General features: G+C 39.7%; 1 protein-coding gene across 2 annotated transcripts in view; it reads left to right on the top strand.

The window, feature by feature from the left end:
• Positions 1 to 15,657, top strand: part of slc6a9 (solute carrier family 6 member 9) — a 66,988-nt gene that overhangs the window by 36,836 nt on the left and 14,495 nt on the right. For both annotated transcript variants that reach the window (XM_067474649.1, XM_067474648.1), the window contains 3 exons: positions 11,360 to 11,516; positions 14,793 to 14,924; positions 15,211 to 15,487. In XM_067474649.1, the coding sequence (XP_067330750.1) occupies positions 11,360 to 11,516; positions 14,793 to 14,924; positions 15,211 to 15,487 (566 nt within the window). The remainder of the gene's footprint in view (positions 1 to 11,359; positions 11,517 to 14,792; positions 14,925 to 15,210; positions 15,488 to 15,657) is intronic.

Here is a 15,657-nt window from a genome sequence, read left to right as displayed (position 1 = left end):
GGATTCATTGATGACTGAAACAGTTAATAACTGATGAGAAAAGTAGCTTTTTTTGTGTTTTATTATTCTGCTGAACAATTTCTGATGCACAGCTGATATGGTGGAAATTCTGCAGCTTGAACCCAGCATTCACACACCATTTGCTCATACTGCTGGCCTTATTGGATGACTGTGCTCTAGCTCAGGCTGAAATATGTGTGCAGTTGTGTGTGCATGTATGCGTGTGTGTGTGTGTGGGTGAGTGGGTGAGTGGGTGGTGGTGGGTGAGTGGGAGTGTGTGTGGGGACGGGAGCGATGCAGGTGAACAGCTTGCGCAGGCCAACAGTTCCGCAGGCCAATCTCACGCATCACTTGACAGCCATACACCCGGTGAAGGCCTATGCACAAATGAACTTGTTAAGCAAATGAGTGAACAAGTGAGGGTGTGTAGGGGGTTGGAGGGGTGTGGGTCTAGGTGGGTGGGGCGGTGGGTTGGATGCACGTGGCTGCAGCAGCTTCAGTAGGACCTTTTCTAGACTGATTAGCCTTGGGTTCCTCCAACTCTAAATCTCTTCCATCTCTTACAGAGCCCCCCCTGGTTCGTCCAGCCCCCTTTCCATTACTCTCCCTCCCTTACGCTTTTATAATCCTATTGTTTTACGAGAGCCTACTTCTGAATTAGATTGGGCACAACACTTTGACAGGGTTTTTATTGTCCAACAGTTAAAGATAATGACCAGCTAAAGAGACTGTCAAAATAGAATGGCAACATGTAACATTTATGGTATTTACATGGACAGACGGGACTATAACTCCAATGAACACAATGCACATGTGAAATCGCGCTCACACACACACAGATCGGGAAGTTTGGGAAATGTTTCACTGATATCTGACATCAAATGCCCACCCCTTGCCCTTTGCCCTACACCCACCCCTCGACCCTTCTTGGTCCTTTAGCCCTACCCCCCGCCTTTTTTTCATACAAAGATGTCCACATAACTAGCCCCCCCTTCTCCATTTGAGGATTCCAGCCTTAGTGAGTTTAGCTCTAAAAGTAACACAGACAAAGAGAACTCGATCAATCATCAGACTATTGAAACTATATGAGGGGCTAAGGCTGCTTTTGCATCAAATTTCTCATCATGGAAAGTTATGTCAAGGTAAGGGGCTAGATGACAGCTGGGTTTTCTAAAGGTATTTAATTGGTGGATGTTTAATTGTTAGTTAGTTTTCTGCTAGATGCTGTGTTCACACAGTCTTTATAAGATTGGGATCCTGGTGAAATGAATTGCAGTTCAGCTTGGGTTCAATAACAGTTGATTTTAAATGCTGCTTGGAGTGATCAGATTTCATGTCCCTTAGTAAAGCTGTGTGCAAATGCTGCACACAGAAAGAAATTGTTCTGAAATTGTTTTGTGCTGAAACACAGTTGATAAGAGATGAGAGAGCACATATTTAACAGAATTGCATATTGTAGGGGCATTGATTGGGATCATCAGAATGTTACGTTGGTACTCGTGATGCATCTTTAACACCAGGTATGTTCAGGGCTTCATCTGCACAAGAGGCCCACAGCAGTTATTTATCCAAGGGGCTAAAGAGTTTATTCTGCACAAACAAGCATATACATATGTATAAAGTTACTAAAGTTACTGAATTTAGAGGTTCAGGTTTGCAGATGTTAAAGATCCTACAAGTACTTCCGATAAACTCTTCGGATCAGAGAACTATTATTCCGTAACTTGATTTAGGGCCTTTCACTCACTTTCACATCCCTTTACTATTATTTACTAGTGTCTCCCTTACCGCATGGGTTTATCAATGAGACCCCACCTTCTGTATTTGGAGTCAAATCCACGTGTGATCGGATTAAGTTACTCTTTATAGCAGTGTTATAAAAAGCAAGAGTCTTCTCTATTTAATATGCCCTTTAGTATGTAATGGAGATGCCTAACATAGTGAGCCACTTTCTTAATGTATGGATTGTTGCAACCTGTAAGTGACCTTTGGCTTCTGGATGCTCATCTATCCCACCCTTCATTTGACAGGGCTTGAATCTCTGTCCTCCTCCTTCTCCTCCTCCTGGCCCATACATTGGTTTCAATTAATCAGCCGTGGAGGGAATTTATTCAGTCCCTGCCCAATGGGATCATTTGGTATGTGGCTCCAGTGGTAGCAGGTTGAGAAGCTACGGTCTACACCATCTTTAGGCCTATTACTCTCACCTCACAGCGCACTGATAAAAAGAGCTTTGAGCCACCTTTTTGGGGGGGGATCCGGTGGGCTTTTTGTTCCATAACAGGCGTGTGGATTCAGTCGCTGCAGACAGACATGTTTACTAAACTCTGTGTAGGTGGAGCAAGGGAGATTAGGTGTGCAACTTTGAATAACGGAGGCCTCCTTAATGACTGGAGAAAGTCTGCAAAATGACAACTTTTTTTCTGCCTGTCTGAGAGGAAAGATCACTTTGGGCTTTGGTGTTAAGCTAATTGGTTTACTGGACACAGTATCAGGAGTGACTCATATAAAAGACTGATTTAAAGGGTTTCACACTTTTTTGTTGCATACATTTGCATAAGTGCGATTTAAATATAAAAGAAGATTGAGTGAAAGTGAATGAAGGACATGGCACTGACATGAATCAGTTGATGCACTTCAAGGAGGAACTAAATAGGCTGTATTCATGTAAAGGAGAAAGCAATTTACACTGTTGGATAAAGTTGTTTATTCACATCCAATATTAAAAGACTAATGTTGAAGACTGGTGAAAAAGAATGTCATGAATAACAGTAAAATACTTGACAGGTTTAAATTTGCAGCCAGGTTTTTCCCCCCCACTGTTGATTCTGATGTGTTTGAGAAAGTAGTTTTTTTGCTCTTTGTTGCTTAGCCTCAACTAGCTCTCTAATACAGGAAAAGTAGAGGCATACGCTTATCAAACTCAACATTAATACCAACTGTTGGTTTTACTGTTTTGGTTGATTGATGTATAATAAACTGTGGAAGTTTTCACCTTTGGCAGAGCTCCACATACAGACCTAGGGGTGCATGAAAATGGGCCTGCGGGAGCTGTAATATTTCGATGTAAACCAGTAGGGTGGTTTAAATGCAAAGAAAAAACTGAGTGCAGATAATATAATAAACACACTGGATGCAGATGATGTGCCAAACTCTCAGCAAACGCCTGTGTTTCAGCCGAGATAACATAGACTCAAGCAGAATATGCAGGTTCTTAAAGTTCAGTTCAGTTGTGGTAGGTGTGAACTGCAACTGGATCCAGACACTATATACAGCCTGAACAGGGTCAAAGACCCATATTTACACACAGATTTGACTCTTTCCCTTTTGGTGTTTGCACAGATGTCTCCAGCTTGACCTTTCCTGCAACTCCTTCCTGCGTCACCTTGTTTCTTTCTTCACCCCATTCTTCTTCCCACGCTATCTCGTCCCTACCTCAGTTCACCATATACCAGTTTTTAATAATCTGAGATGTTTCTTCCATTCTTCAGCCCAGGCTTCAGAATAGCTCATGATCTGCCTTGTGACTACAGCTCATTAAGGCCTGTTTTAATCATAATAAATGAATGTCATAGGTTAACACATTACATAAGTTTGTTTGATGGTACACATGCTTGTTCAAAAATTAGGAATGTTTTGGAGCAGGTGTGATCTGTCGCTTAAACTCCCTGTTATCCCACATGTGACTTGGCAAGAACATGAATCTAACCTCAGTTTAATTTATTTCGTGTCTTTTTTTATTACTGTGATTTACTCTTTTAATCCCCTTGGTGAAATTGTTGTCCACAGGGTGCTACATTTAAGGCATTCTGGCTTAATCATTCAGTGTCTTTCTGAGGACATGTAACTAGGAGGACTAGCATATTGACCGTTGCTTGTTAGGGCTGGCGTACTTAACAACTATTGAGCTGATCTTGAATGTGATTTGGTCTTGTTGACTGATTTGACCCAGTCTTGCTTAGTTGGTTTTATAGTTACAACTGACATTGGCGACCGATGACATCACAACCAAAGAAGATCTATAGTAACGACAGCTTTACCCAAACTTATGTATTTTGCCATTTAGCCATTTCACAATATGTGTTCTTCTCTGTACTTGTGTTCTCGCGGACTTGTTAAACGTCATCAGTCAAAGCCCAAGTACTTTTCCAATTCAAAGTTCGTATCTCACCAAGTACAGATCAAATACCTGGAAGTGTTCTCGCTCCGCCCCTTTTATAGAGGATGCTTTAGGAGCAGATTTGTGAGGACACATATCGCAGAGTGGCTTGAGTCCAACCAGTGGTTTTAGCGGACAGTTTTACCTAAGTTCAGAGATGATTAAAAATTTATCCCAAATTTGATTTTTTTTTCATGTGATTAGTACCACCTTTAGTCCAAATTTTTCCTATTTGTAAATTTGATTGGACGTGCTCAGCACTGCGAGAACCATTAATTCAGATGAGACAGCGGTTATGTCGTTCCCAACCGGGGATCAGGTCTATCAGGTCTATGCTGTTTCCTGTCTGTCAGAGACTATAAATCTCTAATAGTTAGAGGAAACCATCTTCACGTGACAACTCTTTTACAGCCTTTGATAGTCTTCAGGTGTGTACCCAGCTTTAGCTTGTAGTTGTCCTGTCTGTCTCTGTCTGAAAATATAACTTTAGTTAGTGTAACATTAGCTCAGCAGCTTAAGGAAAGACTGAAAGGTTTGAACAGGATAAATTTAGACGATATCTGATATCTTCAGCTTTAATTGTGAGACATACCAGCAGTTTGTCATGCCCATAAGTGGAAAACTACATAGGAGGTCAACACCAAAAATAATTCAACCTGATTCGAATAGTGTGGTAAGTAATTTTAAATAATTTAGTTACCTTTGTGTAACCTATGTGTATGTGTAATACAATGACTGAATGACTTGTTCAACTATTCATGAATCATTTTCCTATTGTCTTTTGGCACTCACAGTTACTGTACATGTAAGTATATGGACGGGCCTCTCACCCAGTGACAGGTGGTACTGGCTTTGGTGCCCCCACATCCCGTGACCCTGTAAAGTATAAATGATGTTGCTAATGGATGGAAGGAGCAGTGACGCAGTAGACAAGTGACACTTTGACACACTTTTGGACAATCATGGCTCAAACATTTATCATTGTTGCAGAAATTGCAATGAAGTTCAACAGTATGCAACTATTACAGTAGATGTCATAGGGTTGGTAAATGACAACAGGGTACTTGACTGTGAAATTTTAGTGTAGGATCAAAGATTTTATTTATTCTATTTTTGGGCGTGCTGATTTTTTTCTAAGACGTGTTTTTATGTATCATACCTGACACAATTCACTTAACAACTTGAGATGTACAAACATTTTCCTATTGTCATACTTTTGCTTTAAAAACCTCACTGAGGGACCCTTGCATCCATGCAGACAGAAAAGGCCTCCCGTGAGCGGGGGAAAGAGCAGTGAGCTGTCAGTAAAATGCCATGGCTCTATAGGAGGTGTCTCAAAATAAAATGAAATGACAGGCACAGTCAGCAGTAGCATGATTTTAACAAATCACATTCTGTAGGAGGGATTATCAGAGTTTTGCAGAGCTCTGCACTATAATAACTGCCTTCCTGTTGTAATTAAATGAAAAGTTGCAAGGCACCTTTTTAAGAGGCAAAGAAGATAATCTAATTGAGTGCATGAGAGAGACGGAAACACATAACTGTCATAGTAACAGAAGTACTAATAAGTGGTACAACGCAAAACAAATGTTCCACTCTTTTTATGCTGTCCAAACTTACCTTTAGCTAAAGGATTATTGTCAAAGGGGGAAAAAATGAAAGGACAGGAACCTAAAGTGTGTGTGTTGCCACAAGATGAAAGGAGGGGAGTAGTTTTAATGCTACACTCCAGTGGACTTTGTCTCTTACATACATGGCTGCAGCTGTCAGGAGCTGTCGGTTTGAAAGGTTTGTGCTGCCGTCTGTCAAAATGGTTCTCAGTGTGTGTGTATATGGAAATGCTTAAGTGAAATCGTATGTATGTCCTACTGTGGTGTGTGTGTATGTGTGTGTGTGTGTGTGTGTGTGTGTGTGCTTGGCTACAAAGCTGACTTGCTCTTTTTAGACTGTGAGAGTACAGTGGATGAGAGGCAGCAACATCCAGAGGATCCATCGGAGAGGGAGAAGTGAATTTTGAATAGATTTGAATTGCTGACACTGTCAGAGCTGTACTGTACCAGTAACTTTCATTTTTCAAATTCCACCTTCAGTAACATTTCTTTTTAATAAATTTAGAAAATAATGAAATTTGGATTTGCAACAGTGTAAATAATGAAGTGCATTGGAAATGAATTCCAGGTATTCGATGTGGGCGTCTGTCAATATGAATGTCTGTTATATGAAGCATCAAAAGAATGTTTTCTGCACATCTTCCAACAGTAAGCATCTGGATCAGGTGTTTCTCAGCCCAAGGACATGAAACTTTTTGAAAAAGAAAGAACTGGAATGCATTTAATGTCACTGGTTTCAACCGGTGCAAACAAACCAATAGTAATATTTCAAATTCATTGTTTCTACATCAGTCAAACAGAACAAAGGAACAAGGCCAATCGTTGTATAGTAAAACAAATGAGGTATACGGTACATTTAGGATTGGTCTAATAAAATAAATGACTATTATACAGAAGTTTGTTTGTTTTGTGTGATGAAGTGTCATTGGTTTAGGGCTGTCCCTCTGAACTTCTGTTTATTAGTTATCCAATCCCAAATGCGCTTCTCATTATGGACAACTACAGGAGGGTTGGCCGTGTACATTTCTTCTATTTGACTCTGGTTAAGATACAGTAATGTTCAAACAATCCTTTTTTAAAAATGTACCTTAAGGATGTGTATTGTATGCCAGTGATTATACTCCGTAGCGAACATATGGCATCAAAGCAGTTAGGATTCGAGAACATAGCTCAAGGAAAACGCAACAGCAGGTTTTGACAGGTTGTATGTCCGGCTTTTAACCTACAGGTAGTAGAGCATTTTAGAGTGACATATTGTTTGGAAAATCACACTGATCCAATCTGAGCCTGCTCAACACAGGTCAGCTTTTGTCTTTGCATTCACGTTGAGGCAATGAGCTGGCAGTCTTTTCAAGAAGAGCTTAGCAGAGGAGAGCTGGGGACTGTATTTTGTCAATGGCTGTTTGACAGACTGTTGGACTAAAACCAGTGAGACTGTGATTGGAGATTTGTGAACCACTAGTGAGCTGTACTGCTGCCAGCAAGAATATTTTGTAGTGCTTGTGGTGAATGTAGCACCGCAATAAATAATAAGGAGCTGTGTGTTGATCAGAAGCAAACCAGCAAAAAACGTTAAATTAAATTAGGACAAAGTGGTTTTGTCAACATGAGTCATAAACTCACCTGACCGGACCACCATATGTTTTGGTTTATAACAGTAAGCTGATTGTTTCTGATTTATTTGCAGCATTTATGAAGAACAATATGATGAAACCTGTCAAACAGTGCTGACACAAATTATCAACTTGAACACATATGCTCCTAACATTGACATAAATAACAGCATCATGCACTTTAAAAAACATACAAATATTTAGTTCAATCAACTATGTTTTTCTAGTTACCTTTATATATATATATACTTTCTGTAGGTAAATTTTTATTTCTTTATTTATGTGTCTGTAATAAAGTTTCAGCAAAGTCAGTGCTGTGTCTCACAAGGGACCTTGGAAAGAGAAGATGCTGCAAACTAAATACAGGGAGAGACATGGGGGTGGGGGGGGCGGCATGTGGGGTCTTATATAAAGCCCAGATGGTCCTAGAGAAGCATGTGATGGAGAAAGGAGGGATGTGGAAAGAGAAATCTCTTTCTGTCTGTCTGACCAGGGGGCTCCTGGGGGCCAACACCACAGGCTACAACACCTGGGTGGACAGAGAAGTATACAGTGATACAGTAAGACTACTCTGATCTGACTGCTCAGATTTCTGTGGGGGTTTTGACCTGTAAGCAGCCAAAAATTACTGTTTGCCTCCAATTAATTCCAAGCCTCTTGACTAAAACATTGTTGAATGGTATGCTGCATAACCTTGTCTCCGTCCATTTTGTCCACATCTATATTCCACGTTTCAGTTTCTCATAAAACCTCTCTTTCTGCAGGGAATGTTACAGTGTTAAAGTTTTTTTTTAAACAAACGAAACAGCTAGTTAATTGGTGTAAGTCAGAAATGCTGGTATTGTGTACATGTATTTAGTTATTTTCAGACAAAGCAAGGAGAGCTCTTTCCACCAGGATAGTTGTTTTTGTTTTGAGCTAAGCTAACTGGCTGAGTGTAGGTCTATATTTGTCTCACAGATATTAGAGCAGTATTGATATTTTCATCAAACTGTAAGCAAATTAGCACATTTCCAAAATGTGGAACTATTCCTTTAAAAGTAATCTATTTGTTGATATTGAGTAGGCTACCAATCCAGTACCTTTGGTGGCCAGGATGGACTGGTGTCGAGAACACTCAGTGTATCCCAGCTCACTGTGTAGCTTCAGGCCCGTCCACTACAGTACTGCAACCACTAGATGGATTATTGGTCCACACCTGGTTGCTGCTGAAAAGAAAACCAGGTGCACCGCCAAACACCGGGTGCAACGAGAACACACACAGCTGCACACTGTCTCCGTGTCCCCTTCCTTCCAAAGTCAACTCCAGACGGAGACATCATAACGTGCGACCTGCCGCGTTGGTGGGCTCACGGGTGGGGGTTCCTCCTTACATACTGCTGTGACTGCGGTTTCACTGTGAGCATCTCCTCACCAACAACACTTATGTTTGCTGATCTTCCTGTATATCCCACCTGCAGCCTTCATTCCGGCACAAAAAGGGGTCAAAGATGTTGGAGGAATGCTCTTTATTTTGCCCTCCTGACATGCACACACAGCCAGACTCAAAGACAAACTACTGAGCTTTGGGGAAAATATGGCAAATGTTTGTTTTCTGTGGTTGATGCTGTTTTGCTGTCAGATTTTTCTCTCTCTCTCATTAGTCATGCTTGGCACTGCCTCAAAGTTGAACTACGGCAATAAGGGGGCAAATGTGGAGGTTCTTTTTAGTTGTTTTGGTTGTTACTGTTGACATTTTTTGCGGATGAACGAGATGTTTTTTTCATTTTTAGAAGCTGTGTTCATCTGGGAGAGGTGAGGTAGCATGAGACTAACATGCGCTCCACAGGAGTGTGGCCTTTTTTTTACTGAAGAAAATAGAAATCTGACAATTACGGCCAGTTGAACAGTAATGCTTAAGGCATCGCCTTAAAGCCATTCTTACAGCAAAATTAACATATTACTGCAAAAATGAGGCTTGTTTCTATGACTAGTGTTCACATTTTTTCACATTCAAAGACTTTCCTGTGGAAAATGCAAGGCCATTCATTGAGTGAGCCTCTGAAATGCTCTGCTACACACAGATAACGTAGGCAGCATGAACCAGTAAATAAATGAAGTTTTATTATTGTGTCATGCATACAACGGTGCCTGGCCTGCATGGGCTTAGAAAACTCCATAAAGTCATCGAAGCCAGCACCAGAGTATTACAAGAACATTATCACAAACATAAGACTTTTACAGACCCACAATATTTACCACTTTTTTAAAATGTATACTCTATTTTTACTCTGTAATATTGAATAAATATTACATAAACTTTCCACTTTGCTTTCTTTAACAGGCTTTTAAGGCACAGTTACTGTAAACACATCAAAATTAAACAAAACAAAACACAATCAAAACCAAACACTGACTCATGAGTAGGAACTTCATATTTTCTCGATGAAATGGGCTATGATGCCTTCATATAGTAAGAGAATTTTATAAGCTTAATAAGCTTCCAATCTCTCTTTTTCTGCCATTCTGATACAGTTGGGTGGAAAAGTTTGCATCCCCCTTGATATTTTAATAAAAAATGTTGTACCAGCTGAAGACGCATTAAATATTATTTTGATGAAATTCTTTGCTTTACTCTTTTTATAATAAAGGGGTGGAAATGTTTGCATCCAAGTTCTTCCTCACCTGGCCCCGCCTGCTTCCCCACCGCCTGGCTCTACGCCCGCCTTCTCAATTATGCTTGTACTTGCAAGAAAACAGCTAGGTAACAATATCAATAAAAGACCTGTAGACTTAAATACAAAATAGGTTAAATAAGTTGAATTTCCAAATATATAGCAAACTAATCTAAAGAACCTCATCACTGGGTCATCACAAGACAGCATCTGACAGATGCCATAGGCTCTCTTGCTCTTGGAAATTGAGTGGTCACTGAGTGGTCATTGAGTCCTCACTGCAGAAAATTACTATGCTGTAGTTTGTACAGTACCAAAAGAAGACTTCATTACTTCAGCGCACACTGTTTTTGTCATGAATGTTTTTCTTCCTGCCAACCTCAATTACCAAGAAGCGGTGTATAAATCCCCTCCAACTTTATTTAAACTTGTGCAAACAAGCAGTTTTACTACTAAGAATATTGTGTGATTTACTCCACATAAACAACTTCATTAATTCACTCCCATATCTTCTATCCCATTAATGTCACGATTCCCCAGTTAAAAATTCTGTTTCGCTGACCATCATAGTAAGTGTAAATCTCTCAAAATGGAATCAGATGCAGTAAACTAACCAAGATGTTAATGACTGATCGTGGAGTAGGAAATGAAGCTGTCAATCTTTATGATCCTGTGTTCACATTCTACAAAGAGAGGGTACAAATGATCCAAAGAAGTCGTATTTATTTTTCTGCAAGAGCATGAGTGTCTCTAATGTGTGCACATAGACAGACACATCTGAGGTTAAAGAAGAGGTCAGGAGAGAGGGAGCATCTGATGCCAGCAGATGGAGTGATGGAGGGGAAGAGAGGAGAAGCTGCAAATCAGGACGACAAGACCAACTGCTTATGGGCTGCTCTTAAGGCGCTGATTTCACTTTACATCCTGTCTGCTCCAGCGCGTCCACCTTATGTTAGATTTTGTGGTCGAAGAGAAAGTACTTCTCTTTGAAAGTACAGGAAATATCCAGTTAACTATGTTTGAGCATGATACATGGCTGATTCAACTCCATGTGCTGTGCCCCAATGATTTTGAACATCATTGCATGATACGTACAAATGTACATCGAAACACAGAATCTGATTTGACCAAATGAGGAAAGTAAGGCCTCTCAGGATCATGTTCTACGTCTTCGTCAAGGTGTGATTTCTGCTGTTGACAGGCTCATGTTTCAGGGTGCCCAGTCGCAGTTGTTGGACTTGCTTCTGTGGTATTATTTCAGGGACACACTCGCCTTCTTGTCACCTGAAGTCACCTCTGTCTCTCTCTGTGTCTTTGTTGTAGAATGGAGCAGTTCCAGGCGAGCCTGTGAAGAGGGATGAAAACTCCCGGAGAGGGAACTGGGGCAACCAGATTGAGTTTGTCCTCACCAGTGTGGGATATGCTGTGGGCCTGGGTAATGTCTGGAGGTTCCCCTACCTCTGCTACAGAAATGGAGGAGGTATGTATTGCAATATATTGTACACCCAGCTTTTTTTAGGTTTATTAAGTGTTGGCACATTGATGCTTGCCAATGGCATACTATACAAATAAATTACATAAAATTAAGTACATAAAAAACAAGCACACTATATTTAAATGTAAGGGTTTGGAGCACAGGAAGGACACTCAAAATGCAGATATGTCTGCAGGCAGGTGCAGCTTTACTTGAAAGTAAGGAACTAAACAAAGGCTCACAGGCAGTCTAGTCCACAACACAGAGCATGGAATTGGGGGAGATAATGAGGGGAAAGGATACAGGTGGCCAAGGCAGTCTGGCAACTGGGAAAGGGTAGATAGGTGACTATGGCAGGATGTAAATAAAGAAGGAAAAATGACATCTGGTGGGCGGGTGGAGACTGGCAGGAGAAGAAAGAGCTGAGGAAGGAATTTAAAGTTGCAGCTCAAAATAAGTTTGACACTGAATCAAATGTAATCTTTACTTCTTCCAGGCTGCTCCATTAAAACTTTAAAAAAATGCTCAGCTACTAAATACTTTTGTGAAACAACTACTAGAAATCATCTCCAGCACTGTCAACAGCTACTTGATTAAGCAGAAGTTACCACTGCATTATCAGCAGTAATATAAATCCCAGTTTAGGGAACAAACAAAACCAGAAATTTGAATTTGATTCTCAGTTATTACTATTACTGCGTATTACTTAGATTTTTTTTATACACACACTGATTAGCCACAACATTAATACCATCTGGTGGTTTTAATATAAAAATATTTATAATAATATTTTTTATTTAAGAAAGTATGGACTAATAAATGCCGATGTATCATTATGGCTTAACCACCTGTCAGCACATAAAGTAGTGAAAATCAGCTTCACAACAATGACCTTTGACCCTTATGTTTTATTAATAAAACAAGATTAAACTAGTTTTCTTACTGTTGTACTTTAACTTTTGTACTTTAAGTAAAATGTAGATAATCTTTTTTGCACTTAGACTTGATTTGAAAATAAAATCTAACTGACTTTATTTTATTAATTAGTCTAAAGCTTATTGCGTATTTTTGTGAACATATCATTTAAAATAGTTCTTGTTTACATCATTATAATGGTCAGATGACCAGACACTGGACATGTTAGTGACCCTTTTTTACTTTTCAAGGATGATCTTTTGAAGACAATAGACAATTTACCTAAATCATGACCCATAGTTACGCTTAACTCTATTATTATTTATTGAGCTGTGGGAAAATTTTTCTGAGCACATAGAATATATAGGATACAGCTGCTGTTGCTTCTGCTGCTGTGCTGCCGATGTGCTGTGTTTGCTACACAGCCAGTGTATTGAAAAAGTAAAAACATGAGGAGAACAAAATATATTCAAGCTCTGTTGCTTCCAACCTTCTAGTCAAATACATTGTAAAAAATCTAGATGAAAATGCTGCGGACTAACATATTCTAAAACTTTTTATATCCTGTATAGAAAATGTATTACAAAAAGTACCAAAGCCTGGTGAAAGTCAGTCAAGGTTCCGTCAGTGATTCAGACTTTTTCTTGGCATCACTCCCTCTTAAGTTCATACGCATATGTTTACTCTGCAAATGTTTGGATTAATGTTATACATATAGGGGATCTGCAATCCCATATAAGGAAGAATCAGGTCACTCACAGCTGTAGATGTGCTGTGCTTCATTGGCTGTTTCTGCACATTCTGGTGCCCTATAGACGAGAACATTCACTGATGCCCCTGAGGTGATTTAACTTTGACTTTATTAAGCTTCACTTAGCTTATGTTCTGTGTCATGTCATCAGCATCATCTGTCTATTACCTCTGCAATAATATCTTCGCATGAACACTAGTCTCTGTTATGTCTAACAGAGATTAGCTTATTTATGGCATTTTTCAGCTAGAAGTAAATAGAGTTAAAAGCATTCATTTACATGTATTATCCAAACTAAGTTCAATATCAGTGAAGGCGTCCTTTAATTTTGGTTAAATACAAAAATGTGTTCAACTAAAATGTAGCAGAATCAAATAAAACTCAACAACAATATTTAAATGAAACTGACTTTTTTTGAGCTTTAGCAGGCCAGTAACTGATATTACAGCTGTTGTTCCGAGGACAAACATCTGGACATCATTATTCGTCATTGATTTTCTTGGTTAAACCCACTAACTGACTACTGCTTGGTTTGATTTAAGCGCACACTGATACACATACTACCAGGATGGTTTAGAATTATTCCAGTGTGTATGACATTTTGATGTCGCAACATGAGTAGCCTGTTCCTCATATTTGGTTGTGTGAGCTAATAAATGCAGCGAATTGATGATAACCAGAGGTTAACGATAAACCAATGGGTGTTCAGCGCAGTGTGAACAGTTCTTTAATCGTTTTATTCATGTAAAGGGGACACTAACTAGATTGGAAGTGGATTGGAAGTGGCGCCCTAAGGCAGGCACCTTGCCCGGCCGTGCCTGAAAACAGGCCTCACACATATTGATAAAGTTTCGGTATTGTACAGTTGGAGCTGGTTGCGCTGACCGAGTTTAGATATAGATAATCATGGACACATGGACACCAGACTGTCACTATAGATGGCTTCTCTGTCTGGTTTCTCATCCAGTGTGAACCACCAGAGAGTTGCTGCACCACTGAATTCAGCTGCACGTTCAGTGACCTCTGTGTTCCCTCAGGGGAGTTTACCATGACAGATGAGGTTGATGAGGTTTTCTTTCTTGTGGCTTTTGCTGAATTGCATTATGTTTTTGTTTATGTTATGTAAAGTTAAAAAAAAGCTGTGGTGTTTTACTAAAATCTGTAAAAAACTAAAATATGAGATTTGTTAATTTGCCTGAACCTTTGTTTATCTAACCAAAGTACAAAGAACAGATTCCCAGTATTTTCAGTGACAAACCAAAATGATTTTTAAAAATGGAAGACTAATTTAGAGCTTGATACCTCCAACGCCCTCAAAAAAATGTAAATAGTTTTATATCTGCTTTCCTTCTAATGTTTTAATCACTTGTAAAATAAGGCAGAATAATTGTACTGCATATATCTTTAATAAACAAAAACCCCAAGAATTTGGTGTACAGGAATTTAATAATATGAGGTTTTCTGATGTCAGTGCAGGCTCAAATTTTACCATGATAGTCATGTCCATGGATGGATGAAAGTAAACTTTTGTATGCAACTGTGCACCAAGTTCATGTACTGTCTTCATAGCCTGCAGACCATGACTTGGTTTCTGTCCTTTTGTCTTTCTGTTTCAGGTGCCTTCATGCTGCCATACTTTATTATGCTGGTTTTCTGTGGCATTCCTCTCTTCTTCCTCGAGCTTTCCTTTGGTCAGTTTGCCAGTCTGGGATGTCTGGGAGTCTGGAAGATCAGTCCCATGTTCAAAGGTTAGTGGTGTATCTCCATGTTTGTGTGTCCCAGAGACCCTGTTAGATGGACTAACATCCTTTTTTGGTAATAGAAGCTACCTTGTACAAGATCAAGTTTAGTTTGTCTGTGTAAGATGTGGCTCAGTGGTCCTAATGATTTACTTTTATTAGCTGATAATATCATGCAACAACAAGCAATAGAGTTGCGGTTCAGTCCTTTGCAAACAGTGTTATAACTGACATGTTTGCTTCATGTTCGACTTCCAATTAGTCTTTCATCCATTCTCTCTCCTTCTTCCGTTAGGTGTGGGCTACGGCATGATGGTGGTGTCCACCTACATTGGAATCTATTACAACGTAGTCATTTGCATTGCCTTCTACTACTTTTTCTTGTCCATGACGAACCTGCTGCCATGGACCTATTGCAACAACCCATGGAACACACCTGACTGCACCGGGGTGTTGGGCAGTGGCCGCCATCTCAATGCCAGTCTGGCTAATGCTACTAGCAGCCTGGTAGCAGGAGTATCCGAGGTAGCCAACCGTACCAAGAGGACCAGTCCAAGTGAAGAGTACTGGAAGTAAGTAGTGGACGTAATTCTTGTGTTCTTGTGCATTTAAGGTTGTTGTTTTTTTTTTAATTGATTATCAAGCTCATATCAAACATAAAAAAGTTATGCTTTTATTTTGATCTGTAAGTAGCTTTCATAATTCTTGACAGAATCTTCAAAATTGACGTGCACCAAGAGTT

This window comes from Channa argus, chromosome 14 (genome assembly GCF_033026475.1).
Source record: "Channa argus isolate prfri chromosome 14, Channa argus male v1.0, whole genome shotgun sequence".
NCBI classification, from domain to species: Eukaryota; Metazoa; Chordata; class Actinopteri; order Anabantiformes; family Channidae; genus Channa; species Channa argus.
This window is presented reverse-complemented; position numbering and strand designations above follow the sequence as displayed.